The sequence below is a fragment of the Cariama cristata genome, unplaced genomic scaffold, assembly GCF_000690535.1.
Source record: "Cariama cristata isolate BGI_N322 unplaced genomic scaffold, ASM69053v1 scaffold322, whole genome shotgun sequence".
Taxonomy (NCBI): domain Eukaryota; kingdom Metazoa; phylum Chordata; class Aves; order Cariamiformes; family Cariamidae; genus Cariama; species Cariama cristata.
The window spans coordinates 77079-100449 of record NW_009604200.1 but is presented as its reverse complement, the minus strand read 5'-3'; the positions used below and the strand labels follow the sequence as shown (position 1 = coordinate 100449).

Below are 23371 nucleotides of genomic sequence, written 5' to 3'. Positions count from 1 at the left end.
TTTCAAAGTCTCTTGCTGTCTCGCTCTTGCAGTTATGGATTGCAGTTCCAGACTTTGTCACCTCATGAAGAGATGACTAAACATCTTTATTTTTTTACTTTTTTTTTTGTTTCCTTCCAGCTTCTTCCTCAATTTAGGAGGAATTCCGTTGAGCCACTAAATTATTTTAGAGCTTGCCTTGAAACTTTGCAGTTTATATCTAGATAATACCTAACTGCTAGTACCCTGAACTGCTCTTTAGCATGGTGAACAGTGTTATGCTCATGTATTCATATTTGCCTGCATCCATCTGCTGTCTTTTTCTTTCCTACTGAGATTGTAAATATCTCTGTGGGAAGAACTGTCTGTTGTACAACGCATCAGAAGGATTCCTGATCCATTACTTGGTCTAGCAGGTGAAAGAATAATAGAAATTAGTAAAGTAACAGTGGATCAGTGAAATTAGGGGAGCTATTGCGAATGTCATGGTTTAAATACTGTTTTTGAATGGTGCTTACATTTCTATAGTGCTTATGAGATTGCACTGTTCTAATGGTGCTAGAGTTCCTTTTTAAAACTTGTTAGTGCTTGACTTTTGTCCACTCTTCTTTTTCCACTTTTCTAACTATGACCCCAGTTTCCTAAATCTAATTGCCTGGTGTGGTTTTGGTATGTTTCAGATGGAAAAAAACAATTATGTGTTTGCTTTGTTGTTTGTGGTGCATGAATGTCTGTTAGTGGCAACAGTCTTAAGGCAGTGAATCTTAATGATGTAGACCTAGAAATTGAAGGAGGGGTCAGAAATAGTGATACAGCTTTAAGTTGAGAGGTGAATGTTATAGGATACAAGCTTGTTCCCCCCCGCCACCCCATAGTGCTCAAGGCTGCGCTTTTTTGAAGTTGATACAGTGGTATGAATAGGAATCCGCTTTCAGCAGTATTAAGATGTTTTTACAGCCTCGTTAGTTACCTCAAAAGAATGTCAAAGTCACTAATATATAATGTGGCAATCTCCAAATGATGCCTATAAAACTTTCATACCACATGGACTTCATTTTTTCATAAATATTTGCGTATGTAAGCTGCACACATGTCAAGAATGCGTCCCTGTGCAGTGTTTTAGCTGAGCATGGATGCATTAGCACTCAAAAACTACCTGTTAGTTTCGATCTTTTTTTTGCTTTCTAGAACAAAACACTACAGAACAAACTACCAGAGAATTTAGGTAGCCAGGAGATAATTACTCTAACCTTCTATGTGTTCAGGAAACAAAACTACTACCACCTTCTCCCAGAAACATTTCCAGTGGAGACTAGATTCAAATAAAGGTGTTCAATTAATCTAAAGCTTATTCTTTCAAGTAATACATATTATTCAATTAATTTTTGTGCCATTTAGGAACATGATGATTCCAAGTCCATTAAGATGTTATCTTCTATTACAGCCATGAACTGGAAAACATTGAGTTTATAATGTCTTGTTTCCTGGTTTATGATATCTCTTTGTGAGCTCCTTAATTTCTGTCTGTCATACCTGATAGCTTTTGAACCACTGGCATCGTTCAGACCATTTTCATACGTGTAGACCTCTGAAACTTTAAATTTCTGTAGGTTCTAAGAGATTATATTGTTGGATAGAGAAAAGAGCCAGCAGATGACAAGGTAATTTATAAGGCCAGTTCTTAGTAAACATTTAAAGATCCAAAGGGAAGTTCACCTGCAGCAGGCAGATCTGTACAAAGCTACTGCTTTTGGCATTAGTTGCATACTGTGTTTTGATACTATACTTTTTAGCATATAGTAGACAGGCAAAGACATTCTTACTTTAAATGCAAAACCCCAAACTATGTAAGTAAGCCTGTTTGCTTTTTATAGATGTGATAGGATTAAGTCAAATTTTACATCCTTTGACATTAAAGACTATGTTGGGATTTCATGGAATATAAATGAAGTAGAAGTTAATTCTTTGTGCCTTGGAGGCTAGAGAAGTATACTTTACACCTACTAATTTTAACATGTCAGATCAGTTTTTGCCCCAACGTATTTCTTATCTTTTACATTCTGTTGTTTTTGCTTTATAGGTAAGATTGTGCCAAAACCCAAAGCTTCAACTCAAAAACAGCCCACCTTATATACTTGACATTTTACCTGACACTTATCAACATTTGCGACTTATACTGAGCAAATATGATGACAACCAGAAACTTGCACAACTTAGTGAGAACGAATATTTTAAAATCTACATTGACAGTCTCATGAAAAAATCGAAACGGGCTATAAGACTCTTCAAAGAAGGAAAGGAAAGAATGTATGAGGAGCAGTCACAGGACAGGTAAGTGAAATGTTTAAATATGAAGCAGATTTTCTGGCCTGTCTGCATTCTTAACACTGTTTGTCTGCAGCCATTGTGTTTTGACATTTTTAATTATTAAAAGAGCAGAAATATTTATTGTTTGGGTTCATTGACCCTGCAGGTCAATCAGTAATTTGCTGGATTTGTTCCACTGTGTGCTCTTATCTGTCACTTTGTGACCTTTAAAACCAAGTGCATTTCCTTCATAAAACATTCATTTCATTGTAATTACTTATTCACAGGGCCTTACAATATGTAGTTTTTTCCTCTGGCAGAGAGAGTGCCTGTTACTTGGATAGAGCTTGACCTCCCTACCCCAGTTCTTCAAACTGTGGGAGCCATGGTGGATATTGACTAAGAGCTTTCAGAAGTGATGAAAAGGAGCAAAACAATATTCACATTTTTGAGATACTGTGTGATGTTAGCATAAGGCCATGATAATGTTAGTTTGGTGCTGAGAAACCTTTTTGAGAAACCTAATGGATTCCTGATTTGCAGCGATTCAGTTTTAATAGAGATTAATGTCCACTTTATGTGTACTCTTGGTGGTGAGTGAAGAGGTTTTTAGTATTTGGTTTTATTACCTAATATTTTAAAAGTGGTATTTCAAGAACTTCTGTGCAAAATTTGCAGTTTTGTTTTGGGAAGGGGTACAGCAGTCTTGTGGCGATTAGACTCTGCCATGTGTGGAATATCTTTAAATCTATTCAAATGAAAGATATGATGCTGCTTCCAGAGTCTCTGCTTTTTGAAGGAGATAGTGGGGAATGGGAGAGAGAGAGGAAGTGAATGGAGGATTGAATGCCTGCCGTTCTGTCTGCACCTGAGCTCAGAGGCAGAGTTGCAGTATAGTTTTACAGCTGGTAAAAGTCTTGGTAGAAGCAGTGAAATGTCTACATTCTTGTAAATGTCATTGATGTTATGTTTGATTTATACATATGTTACATCCAGATCTTTAGCAGTGATTATAGCTATTCAGTATACTGTGGTAGTCTCCTGTGCTTCTCCTGAAGCTTGCTTAATGTCTAAGGAATCTTTTTTTTAAAGTATGTAAAGACTGTCCAGTTGTGAATATACTTGGAGCGCTTTGCCTAAGAGGAGCAAAACACAGTGTTTGAACTATTTTAGTGATGAGTAAAAATCTTGATGAATGTTTTTTGTGTTTGAATTCATAAGTATGTAAAGGAACATTTTCACTGTAGATGCATTCTTAGCAGAACTCCTGGAAGATTGTTCAGCACTGAGCCCGTGGATTTTTTTAAATCTTGTTTGTTTTATGTACAGAAGTCATTGTGTTGCAAAGGAAATAAGAACTTTTCATGGTAAAGGAAATTTGACATAAATGGTTGCATTATGTAAACAGGCTTTATTTTGACTTCCCTATGTTGTATGAAACCCAGATTTACTTATGTTTTTGCTTAGTTAGCAATAAATTAAAGCCAGTTTCAGTGTCACCTTTTCAAAAACAGTCTGCTATGTGCTCTGTACAATCATTCAAACAGTGTTTTAGTAAATATATCTAGTTGCTAGAGTTGCTTTCTTCTTTCCAATTACCCACTTCGTTTCCTGCATAAGGGGAACAGTGGTGATACAAGGATGTCTTTTGTGAAGCAAACAGTTTTTGAAGAAGGTGCAGTTAACATATTTACTGTCATTTGTTTGGACCGTTCTTGTGAGATGATTGGAGAGGAGGGATTTTAAAACAAAACATAGTAATGAAGTGCACTGAATCACCACAGCTACTTCAGGCTCTCTAAATTTGTATTTCAGAAGGTGACAACTGTATTATTTTGCCTGACTGATGGAGTTTAAAGCTTGAGGAAAGGAGTACAATAGAAATGTTTCTCCTGTGGTAAAATTGTTAGTTGTGTTTCCTATACAAACTGCATTCTGACTGTATGTCAGAATGCTTAAAAAAAAAAAAGTGTAATCATTGATTCAGCAGTTCATACCTCATGCCATTATAAGTTAAAGTCTACGTCTTTGACTTCAGTGCACTCTGAAGTCTTCACCACTTCATCTACTGGTGGTGTTTTATCAGTATCCATGTCCTAGTTTAAAGTTGAATGAAGGTATACTTGTTTGCTGAGCCTTATGACTAGGTACCTGCTTGCTCTGCAGTGCTTCAACATACTTAATCACGTTAATTCTTGGTTAGTAAAAGAAGCTGTTAATGTTTTTAGTTTCTTTGCTTCCAAATATGCATGCATTAACCTAAGTACATTATTTGTTAATGTTATAATACAAACATAGGAGTGATCATTTAAATAAGTGTTTTTGAAGATGTTTCTCAAATGAATGTCAAATTGATGTCTAGTTTTTAAAAAAGGCAAGCCAAAAGCCTCTCATGTTGACACCTGACCAGTTTCTGTGGTTTTCAATCTTACATTTCTGTTTTGTTTTCTGTTAGTGTCTCTGTGATTTCTGGATAAAAGGTCATCATGAAAAAAGAAACTGGCTGCATTTGGGAGCATTCTGCATATGTATTTGATTGGTATACTTTTAACCTATTAGGGTTATTGAATAATCTTTTAACTTCTATAGTGGTGGTACGTTGAGGAACCAATGCCAACATACACGTGACTTTATTTGCCACATGGCACTGAAAGTACTCTCTTGTGAAGAATTTGTCATGAATTTTAGTTCTCAAAGATCTTGTGGATGAAACAAGATGGTGTGCCAGTCAGATAATACACAAATGGCTAAAACAAAACTGTGCTGGTGGTGCCTCGCTATCCTATGTTCCATGTTAAACGCATATCATAGCCATTTAAAAGTAGTTGGTGCTGTCATTCTATACTCTATGGGATGAGTCTTGCTAAGCAGAGAAAGTATAGCTTACAAGTTTGTTTATTGTATATGAATTGCGTCTACCTTCTGGATATGATGTCTAGTATAACATTATGTCCTCTCATAGTCCTCTTGCTTAATGAAGTAAGAGCTGATGTTGCATTGGTTCTGTAAACTGTACTAGATATAGGCTGCACAGAAGTTTTTCTATGTATGAAGGAATTTAAAGGTATTTTTTGTCACAGATTTTACTTTTTAAAGATTATTAACACAGGCTTATTGAAATTACTGGTTCAGGTACATCTACCCTTTTTGAAAGGCTTTCTGTGTCTTTGAGGGTCTGGGGTTTTGCTGGTTTTCCTTCCCCCCCATCCCTTTGTTGTGTATTGGGCAGTAGACTAAAGCTGGAAGGCGTTGTTTCTGTGAAGTCCAAACTTCCTTTTGTCGTGCTGCATTCCAGAATTATGCATCCAAAAAAACCCAGCTTTGTAGGCTGGCGGTTTTTTCAGACAAAGACATTAACCAGGTGTAGAAATCAAGCATAATAATCAGACTAGAGAAGGAATAAGGTGGCAATGGGGAGATTACATTTGGATTCATTCAAGATGCTGGACATCGTCTTCAGGGCTAACGCGACCATTTCTTAGTAATGGAGACAAGTGCGAGCTTTCCTGTGCTTACCTGTAAATCATGTTCATGGAAGAATACGTATTGAGATGGAACTTGTTCATTGTCTGTTTTAATATCGCATGCTTTCTGCTATATGCCCTTTATATGAGGGGAAAAGTATAAAACCAGGGTGTATACTTATTTTTAATAATATCTTAAATGCTTGGTTCAGCCAAAATCAGTTATCTACTTGTTTTTAACTGGCATTGCAGAAGTGGAAGAGGAAGATGAAAGATGGGTATTTCTTAAGTAGAGGGCAGTACAAGTGAAGACAGCAAGAGAAGAGCTGACGTGGTTTTGGGGTCGATGTAGAAAGATAGGGAAAGTCAGAGTCAAGGAAGTCCTTCAAGGTGATCACAAAACCACTCCCGTTCCTGTACAGAAAGTCTAGCTAAATTCTCTTGCGCATCTGGCCATTTGGTGTCTTGATTCAAATTGCATGTTTTTAGATTTTACAGCTTGATTAAGGGGTTTTGTTAGTGCGGAATTCTTACGTTCTCCAAGTCTTCTATGGAGGTGTTATACCTATGGTCCAATGGATAGATCAGGTTCTCCTTTGTTACTGTTCTTGTTGGTTAGTAGGTTTATAAAGTGTTCCATTTCTCTGCCTTAAGTCTGTGTTGACAACTGAGGTCAGTTACAGTTCTTGAATCAAGTCGCTGAACTAGCACATTAAAGTACACAGCATTCTCAGTAGAGGCCTTTCTCGGGCTGGAATTTTTAGCCCATTCCCTCTTTATTCTGGAAATGCAGACTTGCTAAGAAGTTACAAGGGTAAGCATCAGGATGGACTTCGGTTGTGTTAGCTGCAACGCAGGAACAGCCGTTTGTGTACTTCAGTCCTGTGGTAAGCGAGAGCTTGCTTACCCTACTTCCTTGAATTACCTCATCTTGTACCACAACCTTGCTGTTTTATTTACAGGAAGTTTGTAACTTAGCTAGCCTTGTAATTTGTTCATGTCTCCAGGCAGAGGAGATATTGTTGATTGAGAGAAGGATCAGGAGGAGTAAATTGTTTATTCAGGATGATTTTATTTGGATAAGTTAAGATTGTTTTGGCTGACAGTTTTCTTGTTTGACAAATAGAATATACAGATTCAGAAAAGGATATTAATGGCTCTTCATGGAACCACTTTTGGCTATTAGTTAATGTCACGTAGGTAACTCGGTAATTGTCGGGTGGTAAGGATGGCAACCTTCACCAAAGTGGATTAAATTTGAAGTTCTGATCTTGTGGTCAAGGTTACTATCTCCTTAGAATCCTGTGATTTGTCCCATTTTCCAAGCATATTATGTAGCTTTTTGTCTTCAGTAAATTCTGAGCTGAACAGTTAGGCTATACATACCATCAATCTGTTGTCTGACATGATTTGTAAACCCCTATACTTACGCTATGCATGTTTTAGAAATCAAATATGCTGACTGGTTTATTCTCATCTTGCTGAAGTTGAGGCAAAGGAATCTAGTATTTGTCCTTTCCTCTCTTGTATTTATTTACCTGTTTTTTTAGATGGTTCCTTCACTAGATTTTTAGGAAACGAATCTGCTTTACTTGAAAGGCTTCTGGAGTGTGTTAACTCATTGCTTGAACTTCTGTGCTGTCCCTAGAAAAAAGCGGACACCTTCCCTTTCAATGTATAACCTCTAATACAGTAATTGGGAATGGAACTTGGCTACAATAAATAACCTTTAATAAAGAGCCGTCTTCTGAGGAAGAGAGAGTGCGTGACTCATTGGATGGGGCTGCGTGGAAGAAAGAAATGCAATGAATTGGTTTTTTTTTTTTGGAAGCTTTTATCTTATGGTGAGAATTTCCACCTTCTTCTCTCCTCCCTGTTCCTTAGACGTGATGTAAAACCTGATGTGAACCAAACAGCTTTAAGAAACCCTTTGGTGTACCTGAACCACATGAGTAATTGGGCTTCAGTGCGGATTTGGTGAAACACAAGCCATTTGCTATTTTTGCTGCTAGTCTAAATTAAACAAGGAATGTTACACAAACACACCTTTCAGACAAGGAGACTCTTGTTGCAGAGGACAGGTGAGAACATGCGGAGGTTACAAATGGTAGGGCAGTGTTATGACAGCTTGTTCTCAACAGAAATGCAAACAGGCTGTGTGACTGCGGTTGTTGTATGGCAATATTTAAATGTTTAGATGTTTTTGATCATCTTCACTACTTGGGGGAAAGTATTACCAAATGAGAACAAAGGAAGTATTAGTACCAAAATAACTTAAAGGCAACTATTTATTCAGATTGCAGAGGAAAACAAGTATTTTAAAACCACAGAAGATTCTAAATGAAAAAATAATGGCTTGTAAATTCTTATAATTGATTTAGATCCTTGATTCATATCTAATTGGGTAGAAGAGTGGTAATATGAGCACTTTGTCTTTTTACTCTGTTATAAAATAAGGCAGCATTTTCTGTGTTAGTGCAAGGTCTCTTTCAAACATTTTCTTACAAGTGATGTAGTGTTGACAGTCACATCTGAGCAGACCTCAGCTGGTTGTGAGGGGATATACTCAATCTGATCTCTTCCTTGTTACACTTTGTATAATCATTTGTGCCTCTGAAAAGTAGGTATGATAATGTTGCCAAATTAAGATGCCATAACATTTATACCCATTTTGTGCAGGTGTGAAAGGTCTCAAAAAGCACGAAGTTAGGGGAATCAGTCTTGCAGACTTCCCATGTGTTATAGTTAATTTCCTTTGTGATAAACCTTATGATGGTTCTAGTACTAGGCTTATACAATATGGCTGATGCAATGTCTGTATTGACATAGTTTTCTACATCGTTCCATTTCTGCTTTAGAAGGCAATATAGGATGACAAAATGAGCTGGAAAGAGTAAACAGTTTTCTGAAAATACAGTAGTCTTGGTCAGAGAGGTCTGGCAATCCTCTGTCTGATTTGGCAGTGAGGCTACTAGTACCCGTTTCGGCTTTGTAACAGCTCGGTTTCTCACATCCCTTCACTGTACTTGTCTGCGTGGTCTCTACAGGGAGCAGCTGTGCTTCTGGAGGCAGGCCATGGTTGCCAGCTGTAAATAGTGCTATGTTCCTGATGGGATCAGCTGGGCTTTATCATACTTAACATAGCAACTTTAGGATCTTCTTGAAGAGCAGACAGCACTGACTTGTGAATTTACCGTGTAGAAAGGAAGGCTCTTGTAATGAACCTGAAGGGATCTTTCGTCATTCACTTTTGAATGCGTGGTTGATTTCTAGAAAATTTGGTCTTTGCTTCTTGATGTCAGAAGTGTTCGGTATTCAGTGATTAGGTATTTGTTTCAGCATGCCTTCAACACTAGCCTTCGTGATGACAACTACTTGTCATGCAAGAAGAAACACAGAGAATGTGTTTAGAAGGAAGTGTTCATTTTTATGAAATGTATGTCTAAATATATAAGCATATCTAATTTTAATTTCAGGTTATAAAAATAAATGGTTTTTCTTCCCTAATGTTCTGTGGCATTGTTTTCCATTAAAAATTAGGAACATAAAAGAATAAAAATCTGCTTTTATTCTACAAAGAAAAGGAAGTTGGAATAATCACTTTCAAGTGGTACACTTGCTGTTAGAAGCTCTTTTGTCTCTCTTTGAAAGTAAAGTAAAGCCAGTTTATAAAAACAGACTTGGTGTGTAGTGATAATCCTTTTATCTAAAGAATGCTTGATCAAAAATCAGGCTAGAAGGTATGCTTGCTATGTATATAAACCTATAGTAAAGAAAGTTTCACTAATGTGTACAGAGTAGGAAATAACCTTAATCTGAAAAGGCGTGAAATTATGTTTTGATTAACACAGCTGAAGTTTGAGTTCAGAACAAGAGATACAAAATGAGATATTGATGGAGAAGATGATGGATGGAACTATCCAATTCCATTCATTGAAATCTGAAGTGCAAGAAGGAAAGTGCACTTTGATAATTTAATGAAATTTTTAAACTATTTTATGAACATTTGACACAAATAAGTTTCTCTTCTTCCTCTTCTGTTCTTTGCTTCATTATTAATGAAGTGAATTTGCTTGAGTCATCTTAAAAATGGCACAAAAGAGTTAGTATAAATATTTAGTAAGTTACATACAGAGTACCTTCTATGCTTGGGCTTTTTTTTTTTTAATCAATGGCTGCACATTCTGAAGTTAACTTTGTCTTTACAGGTTCTACGATAATACTATGCATGCTCTAGAGTGAGGCTGAGCTTTAGTAATGTTAATTGATACTGGAGAAACAAGGATTTTTAGTTAAAGTAGGTTTGCTGTTTACACAAAACAATTTTGCTACTGGTAAGATTAATAAGTTGGCATGTTTCTTTCTTTTCTTTTATATTGAACAATTCCAAGATTTAACAGCATGTTCTCTGAGAGCCAGCTTAGTAATATTGTTTGCTTGATTTGAAAGAAAATGTGATATTTCTATAAAAGACTGTGCAATGAATACAACTATAAAAAAAAAAACAAACAAACCCAAACAAACAGGAGAAATAGCACACAGAAAGGACCAACAGTAAATTGTGTCTGAAAAGAAGCACATCTTAACACATAACACAAAGGGAAAAAGAAATCAGTAAGTGATCTTATATGAGGAATAAGACTTCCTGAGCAAGCAACCAGGTGGCTGCTATCAGTATCTCATTTGTAATATGGATGACTAACACATTTTGAATTTTTCTGAGTGCAACCAAGGTAGAACTAAAGGATTTATTATTGAAATATTTTTATATTTGTCTCTAGCATATGATAAAACATTGTGCATTTTTCACCATAGTCTGCTTGGATTTCACATGTCAGAATTGTAGAACTATCCTGTTTTGTAATGGAAGATCTTAACCATAATCTGCTTATTATCCGTTTCTTTACATTCTGTGAAGTGAATTACATATTGAAGAATGTATTGACTTTATAGTTGCAAAGATCTTGACAGATCAGAAAACTGGTGAACAAATAATTAATCATGTTGTTCATTTCAGTAATATTTGGTCGTAATAATTATGACTTCACTGTTTTTCTGATATGTCTGATGTAAAGGTAGATGTAACTATATTTCTTCCTAATGTCGTATAAGACAATGAACTAAAGGGGAAACATAAAAGTAACAGATAGTAAAAACAAACATTTTTTGGATATATGATGAAATATTATAGTCAATGGTAACATGTTGATTGAGCTAAATATAACTTTTGTGTGGGTAAGGTTGTTGTGGTCTGTCTGTAAGAGGGTATCTTGTACAGGGACTTTCATTTTTTTTTTTTTCCTATTGAATGGTTAGATAGCAGAGATGTAATTTCAACGTAATATCTTATGCATCATATATATCAGCACTCCATTGGGAACATATACAGCCCACCTGATGAGTTAGTCTTTTACTGTTATTAGCTGATCTTTGGCAAGCTCTGTGAATGTACAGTGGGAGAAAAATATTGGGAAAAGTAATTAAATTTAATTACTTTTTTTCCCTCTACTTGATACCATTGTGGGAGAGTTTACAAAACATTGTCTTGCTTTTCCCCTAAGATAAAATTTTGAAACTGTATGGCTTTGAGATTAGGAGCAATAATTTAAATAGGAAAATGATTCCTATCTTCTGTAGCAAAAATGCTTATGAAGATTACCTTGTCTATTCCACAATTCTTACATGAAGCTGTCGCTAGTAATAGTTAGAGCCTTAATTTGTTCTGTCTATGATACTGAACAGATTCTCATTTAAAATATTAGCCTCAGTTTTGCATCTACCTTGCATAATGTAAATATGGCTCCTGATAGAGAGGAATACTGAGCAATAAGCTACGTAAGTCTTATCAGCTCCTGATTCATTACTCTCTCTCCTTGAGTTCAAACACAAAATACTGCACAGTATCTGTTTATATTGGTATGTCTGAGAGTGGAGAATATCTAGATTCTCTCAGAAAGCACTTGGTGTATTGCAGGATTGGATTAGACTCTGGGTACTGGTGGCAGAAAGAAAAAAGATCCATGGGCTTGTTTGTAAGTGAGTAAAATAAGTCTCTCTTGCAGAGCCTGGGGCCTAGTGTTCACTTTTTTCTAGTATGTGTTGACTAACTTGTTCAAAGAACTGAAGCCGTCATACTTACTAGAAAATCTGTGATCATTGCCTAGTTCGCATAGAGGATTATTCGGTAACAAATTCTAGTCTTGCGTACACTCAGAATAAAGAAATATTTTAATAAGCTTAATTTGTTTATTTTTTTGTGTGTGTGCCAGGCCTTAGTGATATCCTAAAGGCTTTTGCTAACCTCTGTATTTGTCCTAAAAAAACCCCCCCAAACACCTTCATTAGCTCTGTATCAGAAATGCCTTTGCCTTTTTAAGAGGAGATAAGTTCATTTGTTAGTTATCGCTCTTAAAATAGGACATTTTGGGTAATACTGTATTGTTTAAAAAAATGACTGCATGAGAAAAAGTTTGCCTCTCGTTACAAGTTAAAGGGCATTAATGCAAGACAGACAAACTTAATAGCGTCTGTTTTCAAACTATTCCAATGGAAAATGGTCCTTAGCCAACAGAATATTCTCTGAACTCATCTCAGATTTGATTCTGAGTCATGAATGTCTGTCATGGGAAGTATGAATGTCTGTCAGGGTCAGTGATAAAACACCTCGTGCTTAAGGACATTTACAAGAACAATGTTTAATTTTTTTAACAAAGCAGATGTTAATTGGTGAGACCTTACAGGTGTGTATCCAAGAGCAGACCTTTAATTCTAAATAATTTCTAGTGGAAGATTGTGTAAAGATGAAGAGAAACACCTTCAGATTTAAGACTGATTTTTAAAACAAATATCCAACAGGATGTCCTCTAAGTCCATTTAAAAATATATTTTAATATTCTAACAAACTATGTTTATATTATGTTGCCCATTACAGTTTAGCATTAGTAACGCTAAATTCATACAGCACAAACAAGTGAAAACTTAAAACCCTTAGCCCTTTCAGAAGAACATTTTGTATGGACGCTTCCTTTAAGCCACTAAAAAGCTGCTGTGTGATGTTTAAACACGTCTCCTCCTGGCTTTGGGCTTCGTTCAAGTTTATTTCAAAGTGACAGCCCGGACCAGTGATCCTCTTTCTCACAGAACAGCTTCCATCCTCCATTATTTTCCTCCCTCCCAATGAAAGTGGAAAAAGGAGAGAAAACAAACAACTCTTTCTAAGTGCCACTTAGACAATTTCATAAGGCAAGGTTCCTTTTAGACAATCATTACCAGCCTGTCAGACAGATATGCGTGTAGTTAATGAAACCACATATGCGTAGACTGGAGGACAGCTGCGTACCAACTGGGTCACCAGTGATCCGTACTACTGAACACCTCCCAGATGAGCACTGTCTTTTTACATTACTGGGCTCTGTGAGTGATTAGACCCCCATTCCTCATAGGGCATTAATTATGGGGATTAACAGTAAAAGAAAACACATGAACAGGATGTTACGTACTTTTTTTTTTTTTGCTTTGAATCTTTGCTACAGCTAGGAATTAAGGAGTAAAAAGGATATGCAGAGTTCTGAACAAAATAATATAATATAATCTTCCAGTTTGCTATCCCAAAGAAACCCATTTAAAAAGTGTATAGAGGGAGAGGATTTCAGCCTGCTGACGTATGACTTCCTCAGCTAGACAAAAAAAGTTGGCTATATATGCCACATTTTCTGTATATTCCCAATTGCAGCACAGAACATGTATCATTAAGTTGTAAAAACATGGGAGCTTTGGCCACTGAGAATGAGCCGTCAGTAAGATGCAGTTATGAAGTGGATTAAAAATTCATATAAAGTTAGAACAGACACAAGCCTTTATCAGTGCTCCTGTCATCCACCATTACTCTGCTACTATAGCTGAAAAGCCTAGATCCCTAAATACTACTCTTTACTGTAGGAAAGCCCGAAAGTGCTGTACTGTGAATTAAATGATGTAATACTTACATCTAAATGACCCACAATGACTGAGGTACCCAGTAAAAAAGTAACCTAACTAGAAATAAAGCATAGGTGTCCAAACTCTCTGTTCTAACAAAAATACCGATATACCCTATTAATTATGACCCACTTGGCATTATTGAGATGACCTAGCAACTAAATATGTATTTTTCATACTTCAGTGTTTCAGAGCTGAAAGTTAGGACAATATTTCATTACAAAAACACTAGTGGTTTTTTTTATATTGTTTTAAAACAAATGCTTGGAAATAATAAAAAGATAAAACCAAGCTAAGTTATAACATAGACATCTCCTTTATTGCTGGTATATTAGGTGAGCAGATGTTCTTAACAGAGATTGTCATCACTTTTAATGACAAACAGTAGTTGGAACGTAGGTTCAAGGTTTGTGACATCAGCCTCCGCTTCAGAATTTTCATGGCAGGCTGTATATTTGAACAACAATAAACAGAAAAGTTTTCAAGCTCTATTTGTTGCATCTTCCTTAAACATGCATGACATTTACAGATATTCAATACAACTTAGCTTTGCTCTAGGCGTACTGATGAAAGGCTTATGTACAATAATGTGTGACCACAGCTGAATTTAGTAAGAGCAGGTATAGATGGGTCTTGGGTACTCTTGGCCTTTGTCCTCACCAGCAAGGTCTCCCAGTTCTGTGTACCTAAGGGGCAGAACCCCAGGAGAAATCCCACAGTGGATGGAGATCAAGCAGAGGTTACTTAGTTGATTACTTAGTGATTTCTGGGAATGCAGTTTGTTATTGGAGAGGATGACTGAAAGGAGTTTTGACATACGTACTTTCTCAAAACCTACAAGCCCAATCCACCCAGCTACTGGAAAGGTGATATCTGGGGAAGAAATGAATGGCTAAAACATTAGAGAAACAAGTTAGCTTTTGTTTACTCGACATAAACAAAACAACAAAAGGGCAACACCCACTTCCTAATATCTGTCGTAACATGGTAAAAGTATCTAGTGACTTAAATCCTTCCAATGTAATGGAACAGAAGAATCATATCTGTTACAGCAGTTTGACACTGAATTTATGAACAGTTGTCAGGATAAAAAGAAGTGTAAATGTACTATTCCTCTGTTTATTTGCACTTCTTTCTCAGGTAATCCTCTATTCCACAGCAAGTCTTTCCAAGGCAATCTTTTCCTTGTGCAATTATTTGTTCACACTTGTTTTAAACCTAGTAGGGAGTTCTGGCTGCATTACACTTGGTATGCATAAATGAGCGGGGAGGGGGTGGGGGGCACAATGACAAGTAAACCTTACACTGAAATCAACTGACAGCTGTGAAGACACTGTTCAAGTTGTGGATATCCATGGAGCGGGTATTTAAGATACCTGTCATATCCTTCTGTACTCTCGTGGAACGCCAGTTCCATAAACGCAAGCCATTTGCTGTGTAAACAGGAGGCAGAGTATTTGTCACTGGAACCTTGTGTATGGGTTAGAGTCGCCAAGAGAAGAAACATAAAATTTCTCAAAGGACATGTCATACTGTACTTCACCCTGTGCATTTATGCCTGGAGGCTCCTACAACTTTCCTGTGGTGGCTTTTTTTTGGTTTTGTTTTTAGAAGCTTAGCTAAGATAAGAATCTGGTGTGAAAGAAAATGGAAAGGTAATGCTGATTTTAGTACAACTCCCATATACTCTATTCCTGGATTTTCAGTTTGTTTTATGTAGCAGCAGATGGTCTATCGATTGTTTCATTATTCTTTTGAGAGTCTGACCCTCTATAGTGGGTGTGTGCTTCAGCAAAAAAGGACGACTAACATCAGTATTTTTGTGATAGATGCAACTCAATTTATTAAACTCTGTTGAATACCTCAAAAATTCTAGCTCTTAAGATTTGTTTTTATTTAAATGCTTAATATTGTGTCTCAGTTCTGTCAACAAGCTGTTTTTTTTGTTGAAGTATCAAGGGTAGTTTTGATTCAAAAGGATTGTTCGTTGTCATAAGCGCTGTTTTGTGAAACGGCATAATTTTACCATATGCCTTGGGTTTTGTTTGAGATATTATGAATAAGCGGGATGAGTGCTTTCATTTTTTTTTCCCACATCAACCGTGTGGGCTTTCAGTTAAACTTCCCAGGAAGACAGCAACATATGTGTACACAATGTGTGTATTATATTGGTGCCCACTCACAGTGTTAAGGATGCGTCAGCATTTCCAGAATAACTCCCTATTTTAAGAGCCTTGTTTTAGCCTGTGTATGAAAGTTGTCTCTGTGTTGGAACTTCACACACAGTCTCAGCCATCGTATTTTTCAAGTGTGAGTTTTTGCCAGGTGAACGTAAGCTGAACTAAATTAATGTATGCAAATTGAATGGAAGATCTCTAGAGGTATGGTGTTATAATAGACTCTTCTTACTTTTTAACTCTGAAGCAGTACCTTGTCGTTAAGTGAACTGAAGCTATAGTGGATGCCACTAGTTTTGAAAAACTGGAAGAGATTTTTCGTAAAGTAAGGTGCCCTTGTGCTTGGTCTTGTGACTGTTGCCTAGTCTAAAAAGCGATGATGTTTTTCTAATAATTATGTTTCAGTATGAGGAACTTCCAGTTTCGCAGAATTTCTTTCAGCTGATTGAGGTTCTTTCTATCATCGTAATAGTTAGAATTAATTAATGTCTCCCTTACATCTCACATTAGTCTCTTTTTTTATAATGAGAAATGGGGTAAGTCTGTGGCAGGTTTCCCTGTATTTAAACTGTATTTTCCTAAGTCATAACATTTTCTTGATAGAAGCCTTTCTCTGACCCAAAAGCCATCTTGTTTAATGCAGGTTGCAGGGCAAACTACGTTGCAGGGCACGCTGATTCCGTAGTACGTGGGAGACTGTGCAGGAGCAGAGTTCAGGATGGGTTTTGAAATCGCCAGACTTCTAACATTTAGTTTATGTGCTTAAACAATAACTTCCTACTATAGTTTCAAAAACTACATGCCATAACCAAAATATTGTTGTCGTATAAACCTGGGATTTACTTATGTGTGATTGTAATTGCTGAACAGCAGTTTTATTTTGAATGAATATGGTTTCCGCCCTGTTTGGTTGAATGCCATCTAAAAACCCCCATCTAAACGGCAAATGGTTTTGTAAGTAGGCCTGTGTTTGAGCAACAGCAGGCCAGCTAGACAAGCCTGCAGTTTGAAGATAAGCAAATCGGGGTTCTTCCACGTTTTGAAATCCGAGTTGAGACCTGGCACCCCTGGAAAGAACTCCTCTGTACATCCCTGATAGGAAAGGTGGGCGAGTGGGACATTCCTGTAAAAACAGTTCTGTTCTGCAGGTATGCTGGTGCTGTTAAGACATCCCAATCGGTGGTCCCATGTTTCTACAGTGGTAGATTATCCCTCTAATTACTGTTTTATATGGAATGAATCCTACTCACGGCTTGCTTGAACCTCTTGAGAGGAACCAAATGTGCAATATATCAGTTAATATGCATAATGACAGCAAATATGCAAATTGCTGACTTTTTATTTAGCTTTTGTGCCTCTCTTAGGAAACACCAATAAATGTTGATACCCATTGCAAAGACATACCGAATTGACTGCAACGTGAGATTTCCTGTTTCTGTTCGGAAACCCCTTGTTAACGCACTCCCATCAGCGAACCAAAACTACCCCCCAAACTTCAGAGAATCTTCTGGAACCTGCAGCTTTGACTACAGAGAACAATGAGCCCAGACCTTGCAGGAGCTTAGCCTCCTCCATCAACTGGAGAGGTTAAATCCTGAAGCAAACAGTAATGTCATCTTTTGGCCCTATTTTGGGGTGGGTGGAGGTTGCAGGGGGAAGAATGATCTAGGTGATGACTTGGACCTGGATGTAATCAGGTAGCCGGCAGAGCTCACGGCACACTAATGTGTTGGGTACATAATCCAACTGCCCTTCTGATTAAATGAATTGCTGTAGCCTGAGTTTATTTTAATGTTAATCCAAGAAAATTGTATGGCTGTGATGTAGTATGCAGGTCACTAAGGTATTAAATCTTGTGTAAAGCTCTAATTTAGAGTACAATAAATATGCATGGATGGTCAGCAAATACTGTGTTCTGCGGTAAATACCTTTGCAGGACAGTGGTCATAAATGTCATTGGAAGACTCAGGTAGTCTGTGTCCTGATTTTCTCTATCTGCAAAATGTGATTGTTTACTTAATGTTTGTAAGTGCTTCTGTCTCTTTAACATCAGACTGCACTGATGCCTGACAAAATTCCTGTCTCTGATGCCCGTGCTCATATTTGCATGTTTCCTCTGAATGCCCCGCATCAGAGATGGAAGCAACTTGCAGTAGCCTCAGACAAAAATCAAAATTTCTTCTAGGCCTTTATTCTTTAAGATACCATGTAATATTATTGTAACAGTGATGGATGCATATGCAAGTTTGTGAGTGTTTGAAAAGTCTGTGGGAGTTTGGGAGTTATTAAATTCCATATATATTTGATTCTGCTTAACAAACTGTACTTTATAACGTACTGGTTTGTGTATCCTTCTGGCATTTTTCATGAAGACCATATATTTTCTGGATTTATTATTACAAAAATACTTTTTATTTTTATAACAGCATACTCCATTCAAGTGTAACTAGCTGGATGGTAAAATACATACCCTTCATCATAACAAAAAAAAGATGTTCAAGTAGCCTTGGATTAGTCATATTTCTTATTTTACTAGTACTTTCATTTCTGTACAAGTCCTACATGCCCTGGAGCTCCCATTGTAATATTTCTGCCTCATATTCATGATTAGCCTTCCCTTCCCACCACAGTGTTGCTAAAATGTCCCCAGGGTTGTTTCTTCCACAAGGCTTGATTCCCTTGTGAATTTAGGATGAATGTATGACCCCCTGGGGAGGAAAAATAATATAGTCAGCAAATACAGCTGTCCGTGAGTGCAATGTTATAACGTAGTTTTACACTGTCAGTTGAGATTTTACATACTTTTTAGCTTATAATGGAGAGAAATAGGTAGTACTAATGTTGTCCTGTCAAGAACTATTCAAACAGTCACATACGTTTAAATAGATACTCTTTGCTCTTTGAATAATTAGAATACATTTCTATTTTGCTAGTCTGGCAAGTGTTCACCAGACCTTCACAGAAAGCTCACTTATTCTTTTTGATATCGTTAATATTTGAGTGGCAGTTTTATTAGTATAGTACTTTACCTCTTCAAAGTGGTGTTACAAAGGGTAGTTAGATTTTTATGTTCAGAGAGATTTATTTTAAACAACTGCACTTTAGCTTTTTAAGTTAGGTACTTGATTGCGCTGAGGGTTTTGCTTTGCTTCTCGATTCAATACGTGCCCTATCTAGTATAATTTGTTTGGAGAAATCTGTAAATGGACCACTAGAGGATAACTACTTGATGCAGCCTAAATTTGTACTTTACAAATTAAATAGCAGAAACCTTTTCTCACTGTTCTGGTTCTAACAAAATATTAATAAGATATTAGAGCTGCAAATTGATTTGAAATTCTATTTGTAAAGTGTGGGAGAAAGCAGTATCAGATGAGTGCTAAAAAAAGACCAGTTTACATCTACTCCTCCGTAAATAAGTGGTCTGAATTTGGTGCAGTCAGAGTCGGGGGTTTATTACATTTGGCTTGTGCTGCTCTTGTGAGTTACGATTTTAAAAGGTGTTGGATATGGCCAGAGGGAGTTGGAGCAGAGAAGCCTGCAGGGGAAGAGTGAAGGAGGGGGAAAATGTGTGAAGTCCTGACTGATCCACACTTGAATCTGATAACTTTGTGACCTGTGACTTTTTAGCAAAAACAGTAAACTTGAAGTGAACAACATTATTCTGTCTTGTGTTACAAGGTTATATGTTTAGTAGCCCGTGATCAGTTACTTTGTATGAAAGCAAGTAAGTCCTCAGATTCCCTTCTCTCCAAATCTCTTTTTATGGATAGAGGCTCAGTCATTTAGAATAGTTTATCAAATTTATTAACGGAATTCACAAGGAGAACACACAAAATGCTGTCTGTGTAACTCAGCATGTCTTAATTTCCCCTTGCTATACGTGACCTCAGTGTTTTGTTACTGAAAAATCAACATTCACAGTCAATAGCTCTCTCCAAGGAGTGTTTCAACGTGTGTAATTTAATTAGATACCATAAGCCAAATGGAATCAATTTAATCTGGAATTTGTGGGTAAATTGGAGAACGAACTAAGTTTATCCACCTCTGTTAAGTCAAAGCCAGTTGAAGGGTTTGAGTGTGCTTCACAGTGAAGAACTAAATAAGATTTATTAGACAGCTGAATGTCTATTCAAATCTAATTTACCCACCAGTAAAGTTCTAATTTTGTCATGTGTTCTTTTTTAACTTAAATGAAGTAGCATAATTGAAGTGCTTTGGTTTCGTTTTCTCTGTCCCACATGACAAGTTTTAAGAGGAATGCTTGGACAATGGTTCTCCAGAAATCTTCTGAACAGTGAGATCCTGCCCATCTGAAGTGCTGCCTCTGCTGCTCCTGCCACCATTCCATCCAAAGACTGTTTGTTGTTAAGGCATGCTTTTGGAAGTCAGTGTGTCTTCTGGTTTGCAGGATAAAATACACTCGTTTTCAGGGCAAAGACGACCTCAGTAAAATATCTGAAGAATACATGGATCACAATTTGGCAACACACACTTCTGCTTTGAAAGGTGGTATTATCCCAATGTATTTAAATTAGCGAAGTTCTGCTCTATCTGTAATACTGACTGGAAGGTCATATTAAGGATGCAAGAAGTTGAGCTTTTGCTTTTTGCTTCGCTGAACTATTTTGGTTTGGAGGGTGTGGGGAAATCACCCCAGCTAACACAAATAGTCGTAACAGCTGCATTCTATGGTTCTTGGTTTATAGTACTTATCTCTACTGTTGGAGATACAGTTGCTCTAAATTCTAAAATTTGACCTGGCAAAATAGTTTTCTAGGATTAAGTTATTTTAAAAAAACCTCTCCTGTTTAACCTTTGTGTAATTATTTTAATAGTAAGTTTATATGAGGAATTAGTTTATGCATATCAAAGTGACATACATGTTGTCATGTCCCTGTCTAAAACTTGACGAAAGATAAATGCACATGCAGACTTGTTTTTGAATTTTTTTTTAATAATTATTGCATTGTATTTCTGAAAGTTGATACATGATGATATCTAATTGCATCCAACATGTAGACAAGGATTCTGAAGCATTTGATTTCACCCTCAGCACCCAGTGGTTGATATATATTGCACAAAGGCCCACCTGTTAGTGTTATGTGTGAAATAAGTAGAAGCAGGATTTTGGTCATATTCCTAGCTTTCATATGGTATTTAAATCTTAAATCGAAAGCATTTTTTTGTTTTCTTCCATTAGAAATTGTGGAAATTGAGATACAGAGAGGTGTGAAAGTAATTTTCCTAGGATTATGTAGCTTTTAATTGCAGTGCCACGAACAGCATCTCCAGATCTTCAGAATTGTGCTTGAATTTATGTATTTTACTGTATCATGCTAAAGATTTTACTACTTTCATATTTAGATCAGAAAGGGGAGGATACGTAAGAAGATATTTGGCTTTATTGAACCCCTTTCTGATCTAGGGATTTGCTGTAAGACCAGGACAATCTTTCTTGGAGGAACTTGCACATTAAATGTAGAGTTACTAGGACAGATTTGCTTTTCATGTGGATGGTTGTCAAGCTTCATTAAAAACTCTTTAGACATTGCCTGGCATCGTGCATATACATAGTGGATATAATGAATAATAGTAGGATCACAGTACATAACTAAATTTCCATGAAAAGATAGATTTTTCTGGTTCTGTTTCTTGAACAGAGCAAGAGTAAGTGGACTTAATCAGTTGTAAGCATTTGGTTTTTAACTGCTTGAAAACAGGAGGATAAACTTAGTATCTGCTATGGTAACTGAAAGTAAAGCATTTTTGGAGTTAGTTGTATGTAGTAGAGGTGAGATACAATGTTTTGTGACAGCATGTGAAAAAGGTGCCAAGTTGAGCAATAGGAATTAATGACTCAATCATCATTAAACCTGTATTCCTACTACTGCTTCTATAGCTGAGTATTCAAATGTCTGTGAAGACGGAATGAAGGTTTTAAAACTAAATTGAACAGGCCTTGATATTTTTAACTTTTTTTAATGGTGCAATTTTTATTTCCAAAGATTACACTGAATTTTGTCTTCAGCAGTACTGAATGAAGAAATGCCATTCTCAAAAATGACCTTGCCCTAAGAACAGAAATGGTTGTCCCTGTGTCAGCTGTGGTTGCTGTGCCTGCCTGAGTGTAGCATCTCATGCAACACGCAGCATCTTGTGTTGAGTATCTCCATTTTCAGTGGGGAAATGGTCCCAGCTTGACTGAGGCTCCTGAACAGATGGTACTTTGAGACAAAGTTGGGGATACACAGAAACTAGTTTCAAACTTTGATGCACACAGCTCATATCACAGAATCACAAAATCGATTTCGTTGGAAGAGACCTCTGGAATCATCAAGTCCAACCTTTGCCCCAACACCACCATGTCAACTAGACCACGGCACTAAGTGCCACGTCCAGTCTTTTCTTAAACATGTCCAGGGCTGGTGACTCCACCACCTCCCTGGGCAGCCCATCCCAATGCCTAACGACCCTTTCTGTGAAGAAATGCCTCCTCATTTCTAGCCTGAACTTCCGCTGGCGCAGTTTCAGACTATGCCTGTGTGTCCTGTCACTAGTTGCCTGGAAGAAGAGGCTGACCTCCACCTGACTACAACCTCCTTTCAGGTAGTTCTAGAGAGCGATCGGGTCCCCCTCAGCCTCCTTTTCTCCAGGCTAAACAACCCCAGCTCCCTCAGCCGCTCCCCATCAGACTTTTTCTCCAGACCCTTCACTACCTTCGTTACTCTTCACTGGACTCACTCCAGCAGCTCAATGTCCTTCTTGTAGTGAGGGGCCCAGAACTGGACACAGCACTCAAGGTGCGGCCTCACCAGTGCCAAGTAGGGGGGGAACGATCACTGCCCTGATCCTGCTGACCATGCTATTGCTGATACAGGCCAGGATGCTGTTGGCCTTCTTGGCTACCTGGGCACACTGCCGGCTCATGTTCAGCTGGCTGTCGACCAGCACCCCCAGGTCTTCTTCTGCTTGACCGCTTTCTAACCACTCTTCCCCCAGCCCGTAACACTGCATGGGCTTTTTGTGGCCAAAATGTAGGACCCGGCACTTGTTCTTGTTGAGCCTCATGCTGTTGGTCTCAACCCATCGATCCAGCCTGTCCAGGTCCCTCTGTAGAGCCTTCCTACCCTCAAGCAGATCAACGCTCCCACCCAGTTTGGTGTCATCTGCAAATTTACTGAAGGTGCCCTCAATCCCCTTGTCCAGATCATGTATAAAGATGTTAAACAGCAATTCATGAATGAATGTGATGGGAATCTTATTCATCTTTTACTCCTCTTTGAGTTGATACTCATTTAGTTACCTTTCTATAATGGAAATTCAGTTTCTTTCTGAAAAAGCAATTGTTGTTAGTGTTAGAGAGTCAATTCTTCCAATTTTACATCTTGCCAGGCTTGCATTTCCAGTGGATGTGCTGATCTTAGGACTTAGATAATGGAGAATCACCGAGTGGTTTAAGTTGGA

At 37.4% G+C, this 23371-nt stretch overlaps 1 protein-coding gene across 1 annotated transcript in view; it reads left to right on the top strand.

Moving 5' to 3' along the window:
* CBLB (Cbl proto-oncogene B, E3 ubiquitin protein ligase) overlaps nucleotides 1–23371 on the top strand; it is a gene marked incomplete at its 3' end in the record, with an annotated part of 107533 nt that overhangs the window by 7204 nt on the left and 76958 nt on the right. Inside the window, 1 exon segment of the mRNA XM_009695472.1 lies at nucleotides 2060–2310. Within this exon segment, the coding sequence (XP_009693774.1) occupies nucleotides 2060–2310 (251 nt within the window).